Source organism: Acartia tonsa, chromosome 14, assembly GCF_053477335.1.
Source record: "Acartia tonsa isolate MP-2025a chromosome 14, ASM5347733v1, whole genome shotgun sequence".
Taxonomy (NCBI): Eukaryota; Metazoa; Arthropoda; class Copepoda; order Calanoida; family Acartiidae; genus Acartia; species Acartia tonsa.
In genome coordinates, this window is record NC_137273.1 from 25,372,413 (window position 1) to 25,394,960 (window position 22,548).

At 33.2% G+C, this 22,548-nt stretch overlaps 3 protein-coding genes across 3 annotated transcripts; 1 reads left to right on the plus strand and 2 right to left on the minus strand.

Annotated features, from left to right (window-relative positions):
- Nucleotides 1-1,229: 1,229 nt before the first annotated feature.
- On the minus strand, nt 1,230-6,409 carry LOC145306552 (uncharacterized). Its single transcript, XM_080148733.1, has 5 exons — nt 5,809-6,409; nt 2,940-5,702; nt 2,503-2,669; nt 1,950-2,120; nt 1,230-1,586 (listed from the first exon to the last, which is right to left on the minus strand). Exons 2-5 carry the CDS (start codon nt 3,480-3,482, stop codon nt 1,379-1,381), a joined length of 1,089 nt encoding a protein of 362 aa, XP_080004859.1. The 5' UTR covers nt 3,483-5,702; nt 5,809-6,409; the 3' UTR covers nt 1,230-1,378.
- Nucleotides 6,410-6,728: 319 nt separating this feature from the next.
- On the minus strand, nt 6,729-8,931 carry LOC145306553 (uncharacterized). Its single transcript, XM_080148735.1, has 4 exons — nt 7,963-8,931; nt 7,618-7,746; nt 7,228-7,421; nt 6,729-6,951 (listed from the first exon to the last, which is right to left on the minus strand). Exons 1-4 carry the CDS (start codon nt 8,354-8,356, stop codon nt 6,760-6,762), a joined length of 909 nt encoding a protein of 302 aa, XP_080004861.1. The 5' UTR covers nt 8,357-8,931; the 3' UTR covers nt 6,729-6,759.
- Nucleotides 8,932-11,319: 2,388 nt separating this feature from the next.
- On the plus strand, nt 11,320-21,043 carry LOC145305378 (uncharacterized). Its single transcript, XM_080146996.1, has 7 exons — nt 11,320-11,735; nt 12,152-12,292; nt 12,703-12,931; nt 16,519-18,004; nt 18,235-18,497; nt 18,722-18,814; nt 19,070-21,043. The coding sequence occupies exons 1-7, from the start codon at nt 11,417-11,419 to the stop codon at nt 19,086-19,088; spliced, it is 2,550 nt and encodes an 849-aa protein (XP_080003122.1). The 5' UTR covers nt 11,320-11,416; the 3' UTR covers nt 19,089-21,043.
- The last annotated feature ends 1,505 nt before the right edge of the window (nt 21,044-22,548 follow it).

A 22,548-nucleotide genomic window follows, 5' to 3' on the forward strand; every position in this document is an offset into this window, starting at 1 on the left:
CTAAATAAACTCCTAAAAATCTAAGTTAAGTAGAATTGAATTAAAGATTAAACAAAATATTAAGAGTTCCTGTAAATTAACTAATAATTAAAACTGCAAATAATTTTTCTAATTAATATTCTTGTATGAAATAAGATGTCTGTCTCTCTGTCTGTTCGTACCAAAAGATCTCGTTCATTGTTCTACTTTTTAATTTTGACTATCAGAAAAGTTGGTTGTATTTGTAAAAACAGTCCAATATTCAGATTATAAGATTGACTTATTAGATTTGATTGGACTCCGCCCAGTTTTGCCCTACATAATCTTTTAATCATTTAAATCCAGAAATCTGTAACATATATTACCCCATTTTATACCCCTCCCCCATAAATACTAACAAGGATGATTGTTGATTTATGTCCAATAGCGGCGTAGCTATATCTTGAGAAAACTGTTTTAACATTCTATAAACGGCAAATACAAGTGGTTATAACTTACATAATATTACACAATATTAATGTCGGAATATGCCATTTAAAAAAGTGGTCTTGGCTGACATATTATTGACAGTCATGTCAATAATATTGACATTAGATATGTCGACAAATGCATTTAATAAAAGTTGTCATATTTGACATTTTATCGAACTAACAATATGTTGACATAATAATTACAAGAAAGGAAACCATGTTGACTAACAATTATTGAGTTGATAAAAATACAGTTTTATGTCGACTTGTTTTTTAAGACAAGTGGTAATAACTGACGGACATATAAAAATGATATCTCAAACAAATGACCGTCATACTATAACAAAAACTCATTTGGAGAGTAGACATGCTTCCTAAAATAAACCTTCCCCTTAATTTTCAATGAACCACCCCCTTAATTATTATTAATTCAAGAAAAATAAAACACATTTTGTAACTTCATGTTATTCCATTAAAAACGTCTTATTTCGTCTCCTAATGCTACAATTAATATTTTTTATCGATCGATATTCCATAAATCACTAAAGAATCCGTCGAAAATAAGCTAAAAGAGTTTAAATATTGGGAAAATTCGAAGAATTCAATAAGTATTTAGGAACCAATCGAAATGAAACGAAGAAATTCGCGAGAATAATCAGATAAATAAAACCAGTTCGAAATCGAAAAATTTTATGGTAGGTAGTTATTAAAAAATTCTTTTTTCTTAAAAAAGAAACATTTTAAGTAATCTGAAAAAATACTGAGAAAAGAACTAATATGCAATTTAAAAAATTCTGTTTTATTTAAGCATTTTTTTAAAAAATGAAAAGCATAAATAAAAATAATACAAATGCATAATAACTTAGTTCGGCAGAGTTACTATGAAGGTTTGAGAAGACTCGATGGCTAGAAGATCTTCGCCGTTGGCTCTAACCTCCGGAACGTCTTGAGGGAGGGGATAACCTTCGTTGTTGAGAGGGCATCCTTGGGGGTCTAGATAGCCCGAAGCTAACAAAATCTGGAAGATAAGAGCGCGGTTCAGAGGCGCTGAATGGGCTGAGGACCAAGAGGGAGTCGTCCGTGAAGCGATGGAATTGGAGGCTTGGTCTGTAAGGGCTGCTAAAGACCTGGGGACTGCTGTGCTCGAGGATTTTAGCATAATCTTGGAAAAAATCTCAATAAGCGTTGTATCATCAATAGCTCGATAATGTTGAGCTGTAGCTATGGAGCGCCATCTGCCTAAGACTCGGATATGATCATCGCTCATACCTAATCTAAAGGCAGATGACACTCCTAAGCTTTTCGCAGATTTAGATGTAATTTTATGCTTAAGTCCTAAGTTACTATAAATTAAGTTTACATCCTTCATTAAGGTGGAAGCTGAAATGGCGTAACGTCCATCCGCGACTAGGATTCTAAAAAATATAATTACCAATAAAATTTGTGACAACTTAAAAAAGGAAAAAGAAATGTATGAATGTATTATGCTTAAAAACTCGCCTAGAAGATTTCGAAGTGGTACCATTCCCTGTACGGGGCAGCAAATAGCTCGTATCCAAACAGGAAGTATCTGATGAATACAACCGGAGCCTATTGTAATACAAGACCAGCAATGAATAAAGACAATACTCTGATCCATTGAAGATCACGTAACTGGTGGAGCCCTCAAATCTAGAAAAATAATGTTTATGTTTTTGTGTAAAAAACAATGATATTCTAAATGCAATGCAGAGCTGAAGAATGTATAATAAATTTGGAATTTTGAAAAAAGATTTTTCTGGAATTTTCTTTAACAATTACGGTAGAAGAAAATAGGTAATGGTTAAGAAATCGTTTGTAAATATAACATTTTAAACTAAGACATTAAAAAACTTTGAAAGAATTTGTAATAAGATAATTAGAAATTATTTTGCAATTATACTGTAATTTCTAATTTAATAGTAAGTAAAAAATAGATAGAAAAGAATGTCGTATGATATTTGAAAAAAATCTGGAAAAAATTTTGGAGAAAAATAAAGAATTTAAGGAAGATTTTCTCGTTAAAAATAAGTACCTAGGGTCAGTCTTAGAAGATCTGAAGGTTATGCTCATTGCTGGCGTGTCTCCTAGTGTGGTAACCGCTAGATCACAGGCTCTCAATCTTAACAGGTCAGATATGCGCGCACACAAGCTGTACTGAAGGTGCTGAGCCACGATTGCTCGGAGGGTCACGATTGGAATCTTAAGAAAACAAGGTTTCTATTAGAAAAACAAAAAATACAAAAGCGTAGAAAACTTCATATCTTAAAATTAGTAGGCCCAAAAAAAAACTAAATTCGAATTTTTAAGAAATAAGATTTTTATTAGAGATCAATATGAATGTTAGAAAAACGTAAAAACTCCGTAATATTAAATGTAGTTTGGTCCGACAACTTAAACATAGCTAAGTAATAAGTATGAATCAAATTTTATTCGAAAAAAAGGATTTATGATTCATATGAAACAAATTACCTGATCTGGATTCTTTAGAAAAGGTGTCACGTGCTTATCGATGGCCAAAGTCAGGTATTTTATGGGCAGTTTAGGCGCTTTCTTGGTCAAAGGCTGTTCTGCAGAGGCTCTTCTCGTGATTCCCTGATACATTCTTTCAATTTGGGGGGTCCAAGGGGATTTCATATCTAAAGCACTGGCTAAAAAATCTATCGCGCCTGCCAACCCGACCACGGCGGATTTTTTAGCTGCGGAATCCTCTAAGTATTCTATGTAGGCGGCTAAATCCTTTTTTGAAAAATTTAACAGAGTTTTATTTCTGTTGTCGCAAAAAATTTCAAAACGGCGTAAAGTACGATTGTGGAGGAGTTGCGTGGATTTAGTTCTTGAAGACGCTGTCAATTTTATATGGCGTTTCCTTTTTTCGGAAAGGTTGTATTTCTCTAAAACTGACGGAAAATACAGAGGGCCTCTCTTTTCTAGAGGTCTGTTGTCTTTAAAAGTTTGTAACTGAGCATTAAACTTATGATAATTTACAGTTGAATGTTTGAAAGATGTTCTCATTGTAAGGATGCTGAAAAAATTTTGTACAATTCATTAAAAAACATATTGATTAAAATTGTGGTAAAGGAATTGCATAGTCTTTACCGGTATGAATCAATAAAGCGAGAGTTTTAAACGTCTTATGACCGTTGAAAAAATTATTTGGTGTAGAAGCAATGTAGTAAGGATCCCAGAGCAGAAAATTTTTTACAAAAGAATTAAAATAAGATCCTTTAACAATACAATTCCAGAAAGGGTATGTCGGCCATAAGGGCAAAACTACCACTGCTGTTATATCCTCATATAATTTTAATTTATTAAAAACACGAGAAAGGAGAGAAATTGGGGGGTGGATGTAGTAGCATTCTGAACTGGTCAGGGAAACTGTGAAAAAATCAATATCGAAACAATTTAGTTGGGGGAAAGGGGAAATGAATTTCTCTACTTTACAATTCTTAGATGTTGCGAAACAGTCAATTGAAAATTTGATAGAAAAATAACTTTGAAGAAATTGAAAATCGTTAGAACTAATCCCAAATTCATTAGAGGATTTAAAAAGCTTAGAACCTAAATCTGCTAAAGTAATGAGTGAACTGTCTCGGGGCATCCATTTAGGTATAATACGGATTGCGTATTGGAACTCTAGAATTTTTAATTGAATTAATAATTTTTGAATAACTAAATTACGGCTTCCAATACGCAAAAAAGAGTAAAGGCACATGCTATCCGTTATCCAAATAACCAACTGTCCTTTAAGGGTGGCGAAATAATTGCTATAATGTTCAAAAGCTTTAACAATACTTAAAAGTTCTCTATGGCCTGAAGATAATTCAGCCTCTTGTGGAGTAAATAAATAATCAGAAATAATCTTACAGTCTCCAGCTTTGAATGAAAAGGCTGAGTGGTCAGAGGCGTCTGACACAAAAATATTACAATGTTTGTTTAAATCATTAGGATCAATGTTGTCAATTAAGAAAGATGTTTGATGGGGGGAAAAAACTTCTATTGTTTTGGATTCAGTACGAATTGGTTGTCCGTTTAAAGAAACAAAATGTTCTTTACAGAGGGACAGCTCTTGAAACATATCTGCATTGACAAACAAAGCTCCTTTCCAGCCATACTGTGAGGTGTAAACACCAAGGGCATGATTAGAGTTTCTAGCCACAACGCGAATAAAATCTCCATGACTAAAATATGCATGACATAATTTGCCTAAAAAGGAGGCTAACATAGTAACATCTACAGGATCATTAAAATCAAAAGCAGTTAAAATTTTGTCAAGAAGAAATAAAACTTTCTGAATTTTAACAATGGGTAAGGAAATTATCATTTTACTACTATCGAGAATAAAACCTAAATATTGTATACGACGAACAGGTTCTAGTTGACATTTAGAAAGTTGAAAATGCCAACCTGCACATAGTAAAACTGATAGGACAAAGTGAGTACTAAGAAGACATTTAAAATAATTTAATTCGACAGTCAGGCCGTCATCAATATAGACACTCACGTCTATATTGTGACGGTGACAAAAATGTTTAACTGGGCGTATCAAGGCATCAACTAGAAATACGGCTGAGGCAACCCCGAAGGGAAGCCTCAAATATTTGTAAAAAGAATAGGAATTATCAGCGTTTTTATAACAAAAACCAAAAAATTCAGTAACGGCAGGATGTAGATGTACTTGGTGGTACATGCCCCGCAAATCCCAAGATGTAAAAAATACATCCTGAGAAATGCGAGGCAGCACTGTCTTAATGTCATTTAAAGAGACGTTCTCCGGCTGGAGAAGTGGATTAATGTGGCGGGATAAGTCGATGCACAATCTAAAAGCAGGAAATATTTCGAAAAATTTAAAAGAGGGGTGAAAATGAAAGAATTATTTGAAAAAAAAAAAAATGAATTCAAACAGAAAATATTTGAGAGGTAGGGAAAAGAATTGAAAACGAAAAAATATTATATAAAAGGGGGTAGAAAAAAAGAGGGGAATCAAAAAAAGAATTGAAGGAAGAATTTGGGATAATATTTATGTGTCGAAAAATTTCCTGAGTTTAGTTGTGTTAGTTAAACTACATGTTCTACTAGCTACCGTAAGAGGTGAACAACAATAAGGCTGATGATCGATTTGAGCAATAATACCTTTGTCTAGCAAAGATTGAATTTCTTGACGAACAAATTCTGGATTGCGGACAGCGCTATTGTTGTTCTTCTCGAAATACGGTAACACCGGAGATGTAAAAACTTAAAAAAGATAGATTATGGAGAATAATTGTAAAAAGAAAAAATTTGTGGAACAAAATTCATATAATAATATAAAATGTGAAAAGAATTATTCTCAATAATCTACCTGGTTGATATCCAAAGGTAAGTGTTTGCAAAACAAAAGATGGTGCATTAAGAACATTTTTATAGAAATTAATTGCTGTAAGTGAATGAATAGAATAAGCTGGCGAATAACTAGATAAAAAATCCGATTGAATATCATATAAACGTTTATAATGTTCATAATCTTCTGTGAAACAAAAATTTTTTAGAGAAGCGATATGAAAATTTGGAATGTCTGAGGTAGGTATCGGTAGGTTTAAATCTTGAATAGCGTAAAGCGGGGTAGAATTATTATTTAGGGTTGGCGGAAGGACAGTCTTCGACTTTATGACCTTCGCCGTTACATCCGTGACAGCGAAGAGATCCTCGACCTCGTCCTCGGGATCCTCTACCCCTAGGGTTTGAGCCTCCATTTGAGTTAAACCGGCCGTTAGAGAAGCCGCCACGTGCTCCTCTGCTATAGTCCCCTCGAAAGTCAGGCAGGGAATCCGAGATACGTTGCTGCTGGGTGGTGAGGTAGCGTCTGTTACCTGCTAACGCCACCCGGTTGGCGTGGCCGATGTTTTTCGAAAACGCCAGTTCAATGTACCCGATGGAGCTTTCAGCTATCTAGATAAAAATGAAAATCTTGATAATTTTGAATAAAATATGTTAATATCTAACTCAATGAAAAGAAATATGTCGTAGGAATTATCTTTCCTGTATATGACAAAATAATGAAACTTAAATGAACTGAAAAATAAAGCAAATGTCACAGAATAATATATAAAAAATTCTTTTCTGTGGTGCAGAAGCTAATAAAACTGGTGTTAATCAAATGTTTGCACGTCTTCTTTAAAAAACAAATTTGAAAAACTAAATAGATTTCATAGATAAGAAACGGTTTCTATTGATCGATTTTGCACGTAAAAAATAAGAAAAACTAAAAAATGGCATAGGTTTAGTTATTATAAAACGAAAAAGAAGAAAAAATTTATGAATTTCTTGCCTTAATTGCTTGATAGCAGGCTTGCAACGACTGCTGTAGGTCAAATAACAAGTTCTTGGGGGCTTTCAACGCCACAAGACGCTTCGCAGCATCCTCAACATAATTCTTCGAACGGCAGGTGTCTCTTAAGACGCATTTTAAAAATGTGAGAGAGACGTCATTCTTTTCATCCAAAGACTTAATAGAAAAAGCTATTGTGAGATTTCCAAGAAAAGAAATTTCAAATTTGAAAAAAGATAAACATGGATAAAGAAATTAAACAAATTAATATTTGAAATAGCAAAAAATATTCAAATGTGGAAAAGAGAGAAATTTTAAGGAATGTAGAAAAAGAAAATGCCCTTAACCCAAAATAACTGCCCTTTTTTGTTTAAAATAAACTAAATAACCCCTACATATATTAAAAAATATATGTTTGATCAAAAAAAATTTTTGTTAAAATGTTTTTCTTACGTTTAAATGTTCGAAGAGGCGTTCCCGTTCGGCATGTATGTCTGCAGTCGTCATGCCTATCCAAGCAGGTGGGTCTGACAGTATTTCAGCTGCTCGCCGGAGGCGACGTCTAGCTTTTCGGCCGCCTACTAGTTGGCTGCTACTGTCAGAATCGGAAGAGTGCTTCTTGCTCTTCTTCTTTTTCTTCTTCTTTCCTAAAGAAAGAATGTATGAAGACATAATAATCCGAAGAATAACGTCAAATATTCAGTCGGTGTTCATAGAAACAAGAAATTTATCTTTCAAATGAATTGAAACAAAATAAATTTCTGTAAATAATATCGTAAAATTTTCAAATAGTTCATAAAGGAGAGAAAGAAAGGATTTTCTTTTAAGTATTTAAAAAAGTACCTTTTCTTTTCCTTTTAGGTTCATCTGATTCCGTAGAACTCGACGATGAAGAGAAAGAACTGGAAGAAGAGGAACTACTAGAGTAGCGTTTCTTCTTTTTTGACTTCTTGCGTTTAGGGGAAAAATCATCTAAAAAAAATAAAAAAGATTTAAAAAGAAATAAAGTGGAAAAAGGTTTATGGCTGTAAAAAAGGAAAGAATAAAAAAGAGGGGGGGGAAAAAAATTAAACATTGAGAAAGAAAAATGTTTGTAAGGGTAAAAACTGCTAAGAAGACAAATTTCATATGAACTTCAATTTCTCAATCATTGAATCAAAAATCATGAGTACTAAGTATGAATTTTACCTGAAGACACTGAAGCATGTCTGACAGGCATCTTAACTTTCTCAGATTCAATGTGAGGAGCTGCTGACACTGAAGGTCGCGCTGGAGCTGCAGACTCTTGAGGTCGCGCTGTCATTTTCGGAGGCTGATTAATTTGTGGCACAAAACCTATCCCCGGCAAATATGAGCCGGCTGGGGGAAGGTTATTTAACCCCAATGGATCTTTCGGATCCTGGGGAATAATCGTTTGTGCGACCGATGACGGACCTGGAGCTACAACCGACGAGGGAGCTGAGGTATTGACTGGAGCCGAATAGGATCTAGACAAATTTGTGGTAGGAACCACTGTGGATGCGGGGGGGGGAGAATTATCCTCATCTGAGGAGTTGTGCGAATGTCCTGTAGGAACAGGCATTTTTAGGTCTGAAGAGGAAATTTAAATTTAAAAGAAAAAATTTAACAAACAATGTCAAATTAAAAAGCATTCACGAAACATTCATGCAAAAGTAATAACAAAATAAGACATGCTGTAATTTTTAACAATCAGTATTTTGTAAGAAAAGAAAATCTAAAGAGGAAAAAATTGAAAATAATTCAAGAAAAATAGTGTTTGAACATGAAATGAAAGAAAAATAAGAATTTTTTGGATAAGAAAGAAAAAGAAAAAATTTAGTAAATCAAATCAATCAAGAAGTGACAAGGTGTTGCGACATTCTGCTTCAAAATCTTTAAAAGATTGGCCAAAATTATCATAAACAGATTTTGCAGATAAAAAACTGTCATCTAAAGTATGGTTAATTTCTTCTAATTGATCTTTAAAACGAGATGCACGATTAATCAACTCTGTGACTACTAAATGTTTATCAGTTTTACTTTGATAAACGACAAAATAATGCCGGTTTAAGCCTAAAATCTGCTTATAGGCAACGATATTGTGAGCATGGAATGACTTAACATTCCTGAGTTTATAGTACTCGAATGGTGTCATGATCACAGAGAATTTAAAAAACGTTGATCTGAAAAAAATGTTAGAGACATGAATAGTTAAGTATGTCAAATTAGAAAAAACAATATTAATATAAAAATACAGGAATTAGAAAAGCAAAAAATTTCTAATAATAAAATAAAAAGGGTTAGGGAGGGTGGGTGAAAACTTATTAAAAAGCGATGTAAGAGAGAGTACTAGCTCTATCGGTGGAATGAAAACGAATGAGAATATAAAAAACGTTTTGTATTAAAGTAAGTTTTAGGAGATTTCAACTCGTGTGCCGGCAGGCTATAAAAACGTGTGACGCGCAAATTTTCGAGAATGCTCCGTGATGTATTTCAGCAATCGATCAATAAAATAATATCAATATTCCTCTTAATTCAACAAAAAATGGCCATTTTGTAACTTCATGTTATTCCATTAAAAACGTCTTATTTCGTCTCCTAATGCTACAATTAATATTTTTTATCGATCGATATTCCATAAATCACTAAAGAATCCGTCGAAAATAAGCTAAAAGAGTTTAAATATTGGGAAAATTCGAAGAATTCAATAAGTATTTAGGAACCAATCTCCATTTACTATTTAAATTCTCTTGAATAATCCCCAAATGCAAATAAAATCCCCAACTGAAAATAGTAAATAAAATAATACGTTGAAAAAACATATATAATACACTAAAAAACTAAAACTTACTGTTGAAAACGTATTAAAAAGCGATGTAAGAGAGAGTACTAGCTCTATCGGTGGAATGAAAACGAATGAGAATATAAAAAACGTTTTGTATTAAAGTAAGTTTTAGGAGATTTCAACTCGTGTGCCGGCAGGCTATAAAAACGTGTGACGCGCAAATTTTCGAGAATGCTCCGTGATGTATTTCAGCAATCGATCAATAAAATAATATCAATATTCCTCTTAATTCAACAAAAAATGGCCATAAGATTTAGATTCGAACCAAGAAGTCAAATGTTTAACCCTTTGCTTACGATTTTTTTTCTTTTTTTGATAACAGCTGTTTTGTAGCCTTGTTGGGCATCTTTAATCCAAAGATGATTTGCTTTAATCTTTAAATAAGATAGGTAAACCATGCTTCGGACCTTTATAAAGCAAACCTGAAATTGAGAACTCACAAACAAAAAAAGACAACGTTGAACAGTCTAACGTTAGATGGACATATTCCTAATTAATAGAGTAAGTGTTCTACTAAAAGTCAATATTAGAAAACAATTTAAAAGACAAAATTTTAAGGGAGAATTGTATATTTAAAAAAAATCTTAATTCGTTTGTAAAGGGCATATGGATTACCCCATACCTCCATCCACCCCCCCTCTCAGAGAAAAAAATGACACATGCTCATTGTTATAATCTTCCTCCTTCCCCCTTCACCCCCCCCCCCTTAAAGAAGTGCAGCAACCCATAACTCTGGATAGTCCGTCTGTCGACTAAAGAAAACACGAAATAAGATATCATAAAACAAGGATGACAACATCCATAAAAGCGAAGCTCTGAAACGGTAAGACAAACGAACATTAACACGAATAGAGTGTCAGAACTGAATCAGAATATAAATGAATAAAATAGCAACAAATTGTAAGTAATTCTGTTGAAAAACTGCTTAAATAAAGGATATTGTTTAAGGACATACGTACATTTTTAGGACTTGATAGTGAAGCTTCGCTTATAACATTGTATATTTTGATGTCCTAGGAATCAGTATTTCAAAAATCATATCAATCGGATAATTTTATCATATAAAAATTGTTGTTAAAAAAGTTAAAAATCATCATGTTTAAAATGGACGTAAGGACATTCTGGTAACGATTATAGAGTTGCTACGCTTTCTAAATCGTACCTAGCTACTACAGAAATCACCATCCAAAATTTGGAATCGATATGACAATTCTAACCTGTTTAAATTTACGAAAAGAGCTAACTGTCTGTGACGGACGGACCGACCCTAATTATAGAAAAGCTTCGCTTTTAATACCAGATATAATTCTTTTTAAATGAGGGTTGATTTACAAAAAAAAAACCTTACCTAGACCAACACAAAACTTGCCTTATAATTTCTTAATAGACATACATTCAAACAGACAAAAATCCTGTATCTTGAATATTTGTGGTTAGCTTGTTATTGCTACGCTACTGTATTATGTATATAATTAATTGTCCTTGTTTTTCCATGTTGACCGCTGGATTGAGGATAAAACATGATGACCTATTAATTCTCTCCCCCAACCCCCACCCACACACACACACATACACACACACACACACTCACATATATACATAATCCTAACCCTCCCCCTCCCAAAAAAAATTGTAACCACCTTAAAACTTAACTTTATAATCTTTAGTATTCTTAAAGCCATCAAACAAGCAAGATGAAACATATGTGAAAAGAATAAAAAAATAAACTTTAGAAAAAGATCAATTAAACAGTTAAAAGGTTATAAAATAAACACTTTACATAGTTTCAAAAACAAAATGGCGGCTGCACAATTAACACACTCAGCTGTTGGCCTATTATACGCCGTTGACCGCCAATATAGCGTCGGCAGTGAGTTAAAACAGCAAAACGGAACAACTACCTTACAATGGAACGGCGCAAGCCAAGATCTATGGCCAAACTCACCGGACTCTGGCCATGCTTCGTCTCCGGCTTCCGCCAGCGCCGGCAGCGATTCTCCGGCCCATGATTATCAGCCGCAACCATCGCCAAGCACGTCTAGCGGTCACATGTCCCCTGCAGGATCTACGAGCCCTCAACATGGCCATGATATGACAGTGTCACAGCCGTTATCAGGTAAAATCAATTGGGTTATATAAACACGATCTTGCGCATTTGTTGACGTTTAAATTTAATGGGCCATCTTGATTGGGTGGTACAAGCCATCAGTACCATCATTGATACACCAATACTTTTTATCTACACTAGTTGCTTTGCCCCATGTCTCTAGGGGAAGGCAGGGCGTTCAGGAAAATAGCCCAAAACCACCCTTACTCAATACATTTACAAACCTTCATTGAAGAGTACAACCAATAGGGACCATCAATTTGCGTTATATTAAGCTTCACATACAAATAACTAATATTTTATATTATAGGTAAAAGCTAATTTTGTTTGTCGTAATTGGGACTGCACGTCAATTTATCGTCTTTTTGTTAATTGGAAGAAAAAGAAGATCTAAGAAAAATGTTTATGCTTATTTCTTTTTTTAGGAAATACTGGAGGTTTTGTGGGCACCCGGTCACCAGCGGACGTGACCGGCCAACTGAGAGGACAAAGTATGACCGGTGGAAGTATGCCGAACGGTCCTAATTCTCCAGCAGTCTCATGTCATGATCATGTTGTCTCTAGAGGTAAATAAATAAAATAATTATAACAAAGTAGTAAATTGTAAATACGTTTATTAAGATCTCGTAAACTTGACTTTTCAATCCTATTTTTTGGGAACCTACATATTGGACATGTTTTATGTCGGTAGAATGACCCCCTCCCAGAAAAATAAATATGTTGTCTATTTAATTATATGTAGGGGAATAAACTCACTCAAAAATCAGCCATGTGACGTCATAAAAATACGTGATTATTCATCTCTTCTTTAGGGGTTTTCTTTCCCTCTTATCTCATCTCCCTCATTTTAATGACGTCACGTGGCTGATACTTTAGTGACTTTCTCCTCCTACAATTTTATAGCAATATTTGTGGGAAATTCTTATACATATATTTCATTTGCATATCCCTAATTAATCAAAAAAATAATTTTTAGTGCCACCAATCCAATCATCTCAATACCAACAATATCCCACCGCACCAATCACCCACACATCCTTGCCTCAAACCGTCCAACCGCAGGCGTCCAGAGTAGCTCCGCTCCTCTCGGAGCAGGTCAATTCTCCGCTGTCTCCGGTGATCTCGGAGGTCAGCTTCGAGGAGAGTATTGAAGATATCCTGACAGAAAATCCGGTGTGTAACCTTTGTGGCCATAGGTTTTTCAGGTAAATTAAATAATCCCTCATTTTTATGACATCACATGGCTGATTTTTGAGACACTTTGTAAAGCTTCCCGTACGTCAATTACGGATAGCTCTTAAGCTTAAATTAGGATGTTAGAATTGTTCTATCCATTTCATTGATAATTACTGTAACAGTTAGGTACAATTTAGGAAGAGTAGCAACTCTATAATGATTGCAAGAAAGTCAATATGACAATTTTTTGTATGATGATTTTAGCTTTTTTGGAATACGCATATCAAATGATATAATTATTCAATTCTCAAAGTTTTTTGAGTATTGATTCCTAAAACAACTAGTCATATTACTCTAAATAAAGTACCTTATAACTAAGCCTTTCAATGTAATTTTAACAATATCAAGAATGCCGTTTTTACGTAATTTTGAATTGACTAATTCTTTTTTACTCTATATTTGATAATTTTGGTATGTCTAACCGTAAGCTTTTGTGAAAGTTGTCATTCTTGTTTAGAAAAATGCCACAATTTATTAATATCAACGTATATTTAAGTTTTGAAGCAGTAGTAGTAAATATAATTTGTCCCTGAAAATTTGATGCAAAAAATGAAAAGTACGTCTGTCTGTCTATCTCAGAAAGTCGGGTTCTAAAGATCTATTCTATGACTACAGTATGACATTACACTAACAGACAAGACGTATAAACACAGGAATCTGAAGTGATAAGAAAATAGAAGATAAATTGTTATACATTACCTGGGATAATAAACAAAATTACTTCTTTTGAACATTTCAAAATTAATTCAGCATTTTCAACTTTAATTTTCTTGTCGAACCAAAATCATAGAATCTTTTTTATAGTGTATTAATGTACTATAAATATAAAGTTAGCTTCTTGTTATATGAGATTTTTCCTTGCCTTATAATAAAGTAACAAGATGTTCGTATACAAATTTTCAAAATTGAAAAAAATATATTTCTAAGAGGATATTACCAAAAAATGAGTCTCTAGAAGCGTAATTTAAGTTACAAAAAGACAGACAATATGTTGCATATAAAATAGCTTTGCTACAAAGCGAAGAAGTTTGAGGCCTTTTATGAAATTACAACAATAGACAATACAATTTTTTTGCGACATTTTTGGCACACCATAATTTAAGCCGTTACAATTTTAGCAGGGCAAAATTGCAAGCAAAAGCAGTTAGCAACAAAAATTTTGTTTCTCTATTAATACTTCTAACCATTTTCATATCCGCTGGATTAGAACAGGTCCTCAGTCTTACTGAAAAATTGTATCGTATTATAGACAATTTTCTACGAATGGCCAAATAAAAAATCAGAATATCAAAAGCAGTTTTGTTAGCCACAAGACTTCGGCAATTCGGAGCTAACAAATCGGGAATTAATCTAAAAAAATTTCGTTTTACTATCCACGGAAAGCTGTCTTTAATATGTTGCGATAAATTACTATTCTAATCCTACTCATATATAAAGGTCGTTTCGTCTGGCATTCAATCGACAATTTTTTTAGGGAGGTATGTCTCTCTTTGAAAAAGCGTACTCCCCCCCCCCCCTGTCTTATATAATCGTGCATATTATTATAAAATTTATGGAGGAAAAATAAGCCAAAGAGTTCTTTCAAAATTACACACTGCCAGAATAAGTAAAAATCAAAGATAAAACAAGATTTTTATGTTTGATCTGTAAGTTTGTCTGTTATGCACTTCTCCATCTATTTCCCTTATTCTTCCCGCAATTTCCTTCCCCTTTCTTAGTAACCTTCTCTTTGCTTTCTTATTTCCATTCTCCTGTTCATTCTTACTCCCCCCCCCCCCCACATACCCTATTTCTCTTTTAAAGGGTATCATTTTTAGAAACTTCTTATAGTGCCTATAAAAATGACGTCATACTGGCCTACCATTGGTCAATTAAAAAGTATACTGGTCTGCCATTGGTAATTTAGGCTGTGTATTGGCCTATAAAGAGCTTCCCTTTTTTGTTAGATTTACCGCTTTAAAGTTAATATTTGAATTCTATACTACTATAAGACGTTATCGTTCTTGTTTTTGTAATTATTGTGGAATATTTTTTGCAAATATTTTTGTACTTTTTTTGCATGAATTATCTTCACTGTAACGTGAGCTTGAGCTTGCATAGGGATAAATATTCTGAATATTCAAAAAGCAAGACTTACTAAATGCGATACCGAGAAGATGCATATTAATCAAGGAAATCTTGCAACAAAATTTCAGATGTCTATCTTAAGTCGACAAAATGAGTTTTAAGGTCAAAATAATAGATAGACCCGGAGAATCTTCATAAAAAAAATCTTGCTATCTTCCTTCTATAGTAGAAAGAAAATATTTTTTTTCGATTCGAATTTCTTGTTATTAGAATACTTATTACTTTTCATTGTTAGCATAGTATATTTTGGCCGCTTTTGAATTGGCTAAAATTGCGACTGTAAAACTTTTATGTTCCTACCTTTACGCCAACTTTTCTACCCCCCTTCCCCTCCCCACATAAATCATCATAAAATAGCACCAAAGTTAACTCGTCAAATTAACGGTAATAATTCGCTTGTAAAAGTCGAAAGTAATGCTAAAAAGTGGCATTAAATAAACAACTTGAAGCAGTTACAGTTTTCAAAACTTTGTGGTGTAAGAAAAACGGCCATAGCGAGAAATGTTCTGGGAGGAAAAACGCCGAAAAATTGCCATAAATTAACCCCCCCCCCCGGGCCCCCCCCCCTATTAACATTCAAACATAAAACTTATTAAGGTTATCAAAATAGTCGAAAAAAAAGGATAATTTTTTCACAAAATATAACATGTTTTTTTCTATAATTTGTAAATAATCTTTGTATTATCTTTATAATATTTAAGTATTAAAAAAAATAACTTAAAGAAAAGAGGCATGTTATGACTCAATAGTTATATAGTTCAAACATTGACTATCGACAATCGAAATAGATATTGAAATAGTTATTTATCGTATCGTATCATAGACAGATTTCCGCAGATATCTAAATGGAAATTAAAAGATCAAAACCAGATTTCTTTTATGATTTTTATTTTAATAATCGTGAAAATTGTCTATAATACGATTTACACAATATTTCAATATGGCTGAGAACCGGTACTAATCCAGCGGATATTAATCGGTTTCGAAGCCATATAGGAAATACTATTTCACATTGAACTTTTGAATATATTGAAAGGAAATTTTAGAATGTATAAAACTCTAAACAATACCTATGAAAAATGATAAAAAACGTTTGCTTTTATTTTAGCCATGCATATTAAGTCCACATTTTATAAATATGAATCTGTCTTATTATACTATTCATTTAAGAATTGTCATTTATTTCCCTTAGAATTTCTAGAATTTTCTGACTAATTTTATTCTCAAGAATTGGCATGAGTCATTGAAAATCCTTGTTTGGAAAAAAAATTATAAAAAAATGTTTTTGTAAAAAATATTTCCGTTGCAAATTCCAGATTGTTATACAAACAGTAGAGAAGAGCAAATAAAGATTTTTAAAAGTTTAAAATTTCTGTATTTAAAAAACGGTAATATTAATTTTTAAAGATAAATCATTTTTTTATTTCAGTAATGCTGATTTTCTGCAACATGTTCGCAATCATTTTGCGAAGCCAGCTCAGCACAAAAAGCCTCAGCAGCCACCCGCCCAAGAGAACCCCCCAACAGCTACAAAACCTGCCATGAGAGACCCCTACATGCCACCTGGAAACTCAATTTTCTACAGACAATCATCTTCTCTGCCATCATTGAATTTGAATGCCCAAATGCCAACCCCACCAAGAGACAATGGCGGAATTCAAGATTTATCAATGAACCAAAATAGAACCTTGCAGAACCCCACAAATAATTCCCAATCAAACACATCTTCAAATGCACCATCAAGTACTCTATACACGTTCTCAACATATTCCAGCCAATCAACAACAAATCCAATGAGACCCACAATGGCCATGTCAGTGGAAACTTCAGCCTCTACACCAAGATCTACACCAGAAGAATCGGATTATTCTTCCCCATTGTCACCGATAATACCACCACTCAAAGAATCACATCTATCCCTTGAACAACAATTAGATATAGTTGGTAGTAATGTTAGTAATAATGACAGCTTTCTCAATGATTTTCAATCTTCTCTAAGTCCTGCTCCCCCAAGCTATGAAACTACCATCAAAAATAAGGACAAATCTTCAAGAAAGCAACAACGTCCAACTCCCTTATCATTAAGACTAGACAACAAACAAAGTTCTCCGGCAAGCATTACCTCTTCAAACCCATCCTATTCAGTGCCACCTCCCGTTTATTCCTTCAATTACATTTACTCCAACACCTCACTTGGATCTCCTAAATCCACAGCAAGCTCTCCAGAAGCACCATCAACGAAATCGTCAATGTCATCACTTTCACCAGGAGTAGAGACAGCTACTCTACAATTATCTCCAAATACATCATCAGCCTCAAGTAACTCTCCTCAACAATATACCTCAACTGCGTCCTCTCCATCAAGCTCACAAATACAAACTAGCAGCAATGTTTTCAGCTATGACTTTATGCCCAATAGTTCTCAACAAAAGCAACCTGTCCAACAACAAATAAACTATCAGCAGCAAGCACCAAGAACAAATGTAACCAAAGCCAAGTCCAACCAATATCAAAATCCTCCAATGGAGCAGCAACAATATCAAAAGCCTGCCCCCAAAAAATCTTCCAATTCCCAGGGACAAATGAATGCCAACATGTCTGTCTATCCACCACCTTCCAGTTACCCCGACCAGTTTATCCCAGTTCCTGGATTTTCTCCAAATCAGCTTAACCCCGCGGGCGTCCCGCCTCACCCACAGATGGCTGCAGCCTATCCACAAGCCGCTGCAGCAGCGCATCTGTTCAATGCTGGTTTCAATCCGACTGCAGCTGCATTGTTCAACAATCCAGCGACTCATCACCCGGCTAATTACCCGCCACCTGGTCTCAATCCGTTTCATCAGCTGCTTGGGCCTGCTGCCTACCATCCCCAGCCGTTTTGTTGCCTTCTGTGTCCCTCCAGGTTTCATAGACAGGTTAGTAAATTTAATCAAATTTTTTTATATATATTTTTTATTGTATAGGTATTGATTTTCAATTTTCATATTACATATCTTCTGTGTAACTATAAAATTGTCAAATGATCTTTTATATAAATCAATTTGAATATTTTTTTTGTTGTACATCCTTTGAAAGGTAGACTATTAATTTGTATGTATGTCAGTCTGTTTTTATTACAATCTTTTAACATCTAATACTATTTTAGGAAGAATTGATGTACCACATTAACCTACTGCACTACAATACCAACCCTGCCATGGCACCCTCAATGCCCAACCACCCCAAGCCCTACCCACAACACAACAATGCCGCGCCAAAGGCTCCCGCCCAAAATGGCGGGAAACGGGGGCGCACCGGCGAAGACGACAACCAGGGACCAAGTAAAAAGCGCGGGAAAAAGACAGAAGAAGACATTGATTTAGAGACTTTGAAGAAAATTACTGCTCTTGAATGGGAGAGAAAGCATGGGTAAGAATCTTTTAACATTTTAGTTAAAATCTATTGAAATTACATTTATTTTATTTTATTGATAATAAAAGACAATTGAACATTAATAAAACATTTGATAATAAAAAAATTGTGAGAAAAATTCTATCTATAATCAAATTGCGTACTTGCAAATGTAAAAATGTCAAATTTGTACCTTGTTGTTAAAAGTTCAAAACCTTGCAATAGAATATTATATTTCTTAGATATTGGTGCACGAAGTGTTCTACAAGATTTAGCAGTCAGGCAGAGCTGGTGGATCATATGAGCTACAGTGGAAATCATAATTATAATAACAGGTAAAATATTAAAGGTTCTGCAAGGGTAAGCCAACTAAGCAATAAAAAACATGATACAAAATGAGATTATTGGGGACATTGGACTGTGAATTAAACTGGTACCCAAAGTTTTATTAGATATTAATCAGTGGTTCAAACCTGCATGTACAAACTTGGACATGAATCTTTTAACTTTCATTAAACAAATCTTGTTAATGAATTTGATCGCAAAAAAAAAACAAATTTTATTTATGTAATAAAACTTTTTATTTTTAGGAACAAGAATCAGCAATGAAAAGAAGAAAAAATATCAAAGAAATTTATAAACAAATATTTTAGTCAAAACAAATAAAAAAATAAAAGAATTGTACATAAATAAATAAAAGTTGTATTTATAAATTTTGTTATGCTAATAAAATGTTTATCTATTAATATATTTTTTATATTTATTTTTCAAGGGAAAGCTTAAAGAATCACAAAAGTCGGTCTGTCCGGAATATTTAGCTCTTTTCGTTAATTTAGACATGTTATATTTGTCCTTTCGATTTCAAACTATGAAAATGATTCATAAAACAATTAGGTACGATTTATAGAAGCGTACTAACTCTATAATCTTTTCCAGAAAGTCCGTACGCCTCCTAAGAACATGTTGCTTCTTAACTTTTTCAACAAAATATTTCTATGTGACATAAATATCCTATTCATATAATTTTTGAAATACTGATTCCTATTACAACAAGGTACATTGTTATAAGCGAGGCTTCTCTAAGTCAAGTCCTAAAATTGTAAGTATGTCCTTAAACGGTATCCTGTTTTTAATCAGCTTTGCAGCAAATTTAATTAAAATTTTGTTTATACTTATATGTATATTTATATTCTGCTTTTTGAGTTCTGACACTCAACAAGTTTTAATGTTTATTTGACCTACCAGTTTAGAGCTTCGCTTTAATGGATGTTGTCATCCTTGTTTTATTAGAGGTTAATATAATTTACTACAGAATAAAAAAGAAATCTAAAGAAAACAGAGCAAATTAAAATATTTTACTTACTTTTAACTATATAGCCATACATTTGCTTTATATTTCTCCTTCTTTAAAGATGTTTGAATATTTCTATTTTCAGTTTGGCAGATTTTCTTTGTTTTTCTTGATTTGGCGGGAAAATTTGTTTTGATGACGACGACATTTAGATTTTAAAATGAAGAGAGAAGAAGACTGACTAGCCCGCGGACAGTTAGCCACACTTCTCTCCCCAAGTTTTATCTATTTTAATTATCTTCTTTTTTTCTTCTTCACAGCTTCTTGTTTAATTTTAACTTTTATCACAAACAGAATAATGAGAAAAAAAGCCAAATTTATATTATGCAAAAAAGAATTTGGTTATTTAAGGAGCAAATATTTAACAATTCTGGTTATCATTTTGTTTTCTGTGATTTCTCTATTTCTTTTCCTTTCAATTTTGATCTTTATTAGCAGAAAAAAGAATAAAAAGTATAACAAATAACATATTCATGGGGTAAGAATGATAAAATTACTTCCTAATATCTAAATTCAGAACAAATATATAGTTAAACAATTCCATATTGATAGATATATGAATATAACATGAAAATTTATTATGAAGTTAATAAAATGCATATATTCATAGAAAGATTAATTATGAAATTATCAAATATTAATTGAAATAAAATTACAATATTTTCAAAGTCTTTTAAAGTTTGAATTTAGTCAAAAAAATATAGATAAATAAAGGAAAATTCTCCAAATCATTATAAATCTTGATCATAATTAAAAATTTTTTTTATATTTTAAAATAACTAGTAATATTACAAAACATATGAGACAACAAAAACACTGCAAAAATTCCTTGCAAAAAAACTTAAAAGAGCTTAAAATAATTAATCTTAAAAGTTAAATTTTGATTATACCAAAAGTTTGTTAATAATAACTGAAATGAAAGTATGTACTAATTCTAAAAATGACCACTAATTAAACAAAAATAAATTTTTATTGCCAAAAAATTGTTTATATTTAGAAAATGTACAAAAAAAATACCAAAAAATAATAGAATTATGTCAAAATGAAGGTTTAATAAAGTTAACTAAAAATTTGAATATTATTTTAATAAAACAAGCATTAATAATAACTATTTAAAGTTAAAAATAGCACGTTAAATCGACCACAAAAAATCCGCCAAATAACTTGCAAAAAAAGCGCTAAATGTTTGCACTAGTGCAGGCTAGAGATGATTAATGCAAGTATATTTGCACCACAACTACGTATCAGAACAGACAGTGCAAATTTTCAAAGTTGCCGAAAAAGAAATTGCTTTTTTATTAATTGATTTGAGTTGCATTATGTGTGATACTTTATCTACAGAAAAAACTATTATACAATCAAATTCCAGTCATTCAAAATTAAATATAACTATTAAGAAATAATGCAAACGTTTTGTTGAATTCACAAAAATTTCACTGCAATGTATTATGACTGCTGTATTATAACAGAAGCTTTGTATAAGTCATTTATATTCTAAAACACATTGATTTATTATAAAAGTTAAATTTATTGTACTTAATTGAAATCTTTCCTGAAAATTTTTATTGGTGACTTTAAAAATGGCGGGGAAAGATTAATTTGTCGTTGCTTTCAATCAGCTTAATTTTTTATTTAGAGTAAAAGCAAAAGTTAAACACACAACTTTATCGATGAAAAAAGTCTTTAAAAATCTTATTAATAAACTAAAATGATCTTTTTTTAAAAAGATATAACAATTTTATAAAAAGAGTTTTTATTACGTGTCAAACCTAACTTTCTTAAACCTAACCTATATATATATGCTATTTTTACGATACCTTTTACTTATTCGTAGTAGTCCAAAAATATAATGCAAAATTTTAAATTTTTGGCGACCCCGTTCTCTGAACAGCGTCGTCATAACATAAAAGAGACTGCCGAACATGTGGTATCCGCCGAGGATCAATGGCAGACACCGGAGTTCAATTAGATTACGGCAGTGTGACAGACGTGGACACCTTACTATAGAGAAGCTACGCTTCTCTAGCTTTCACTAGATAATGATCAACATCTACTTTTAGTTGTCACTTTATTGAAGGCTTAAGATATACTGGAGTTATATACAACAAACAATAATTACATGGATAGGAATAAATAATCATAACATAAAAGCATAAATAATATATGTACAATGGTCAGTTTGGGCAATAATGATTCCCCCATCCCTGGAAAGGGTGGGGGAGAATTAAGAATACAGTTAGCCATAATAAACATGACAGATTCAAATCATTAATTCTAAGCGTAGGGAGGGGGTCACTAGACCCCTTCCCCAGGACTCGGGGGAGGGCCATTGACCCTCCACCGAACCCCAGATCAGGGGTGCCATAGACATGGCTCACGGTTGCCGAATACCACAACTCTCCCCTCGGAAGGCTGGGAGATGGTTTCCCTACCAGACTTCCGACAGTGGTTGAGGCCTTCGGCCCGCTCCTTAGGGCTAAAAATATATACAAACGATAATGATTCAATGGAATCCTAGTGGTGAGTATCTTCTTAGGGTTGATGGGCTCCCAATGTGGGGTAGAAGGCAGAGGCTGCCTTGGGTTGGATACGTTGGTCGGCGCCGGCAGGTATCAGGTTTGGTGGTGGCACATTGGTTGCTGGAACGGTCAGCAGTGGGACCTGCGGGTTGTTGTTGGCAGCGGCTGGGGCACTGGCTGCCAGGTTGAGTGTCTGAGC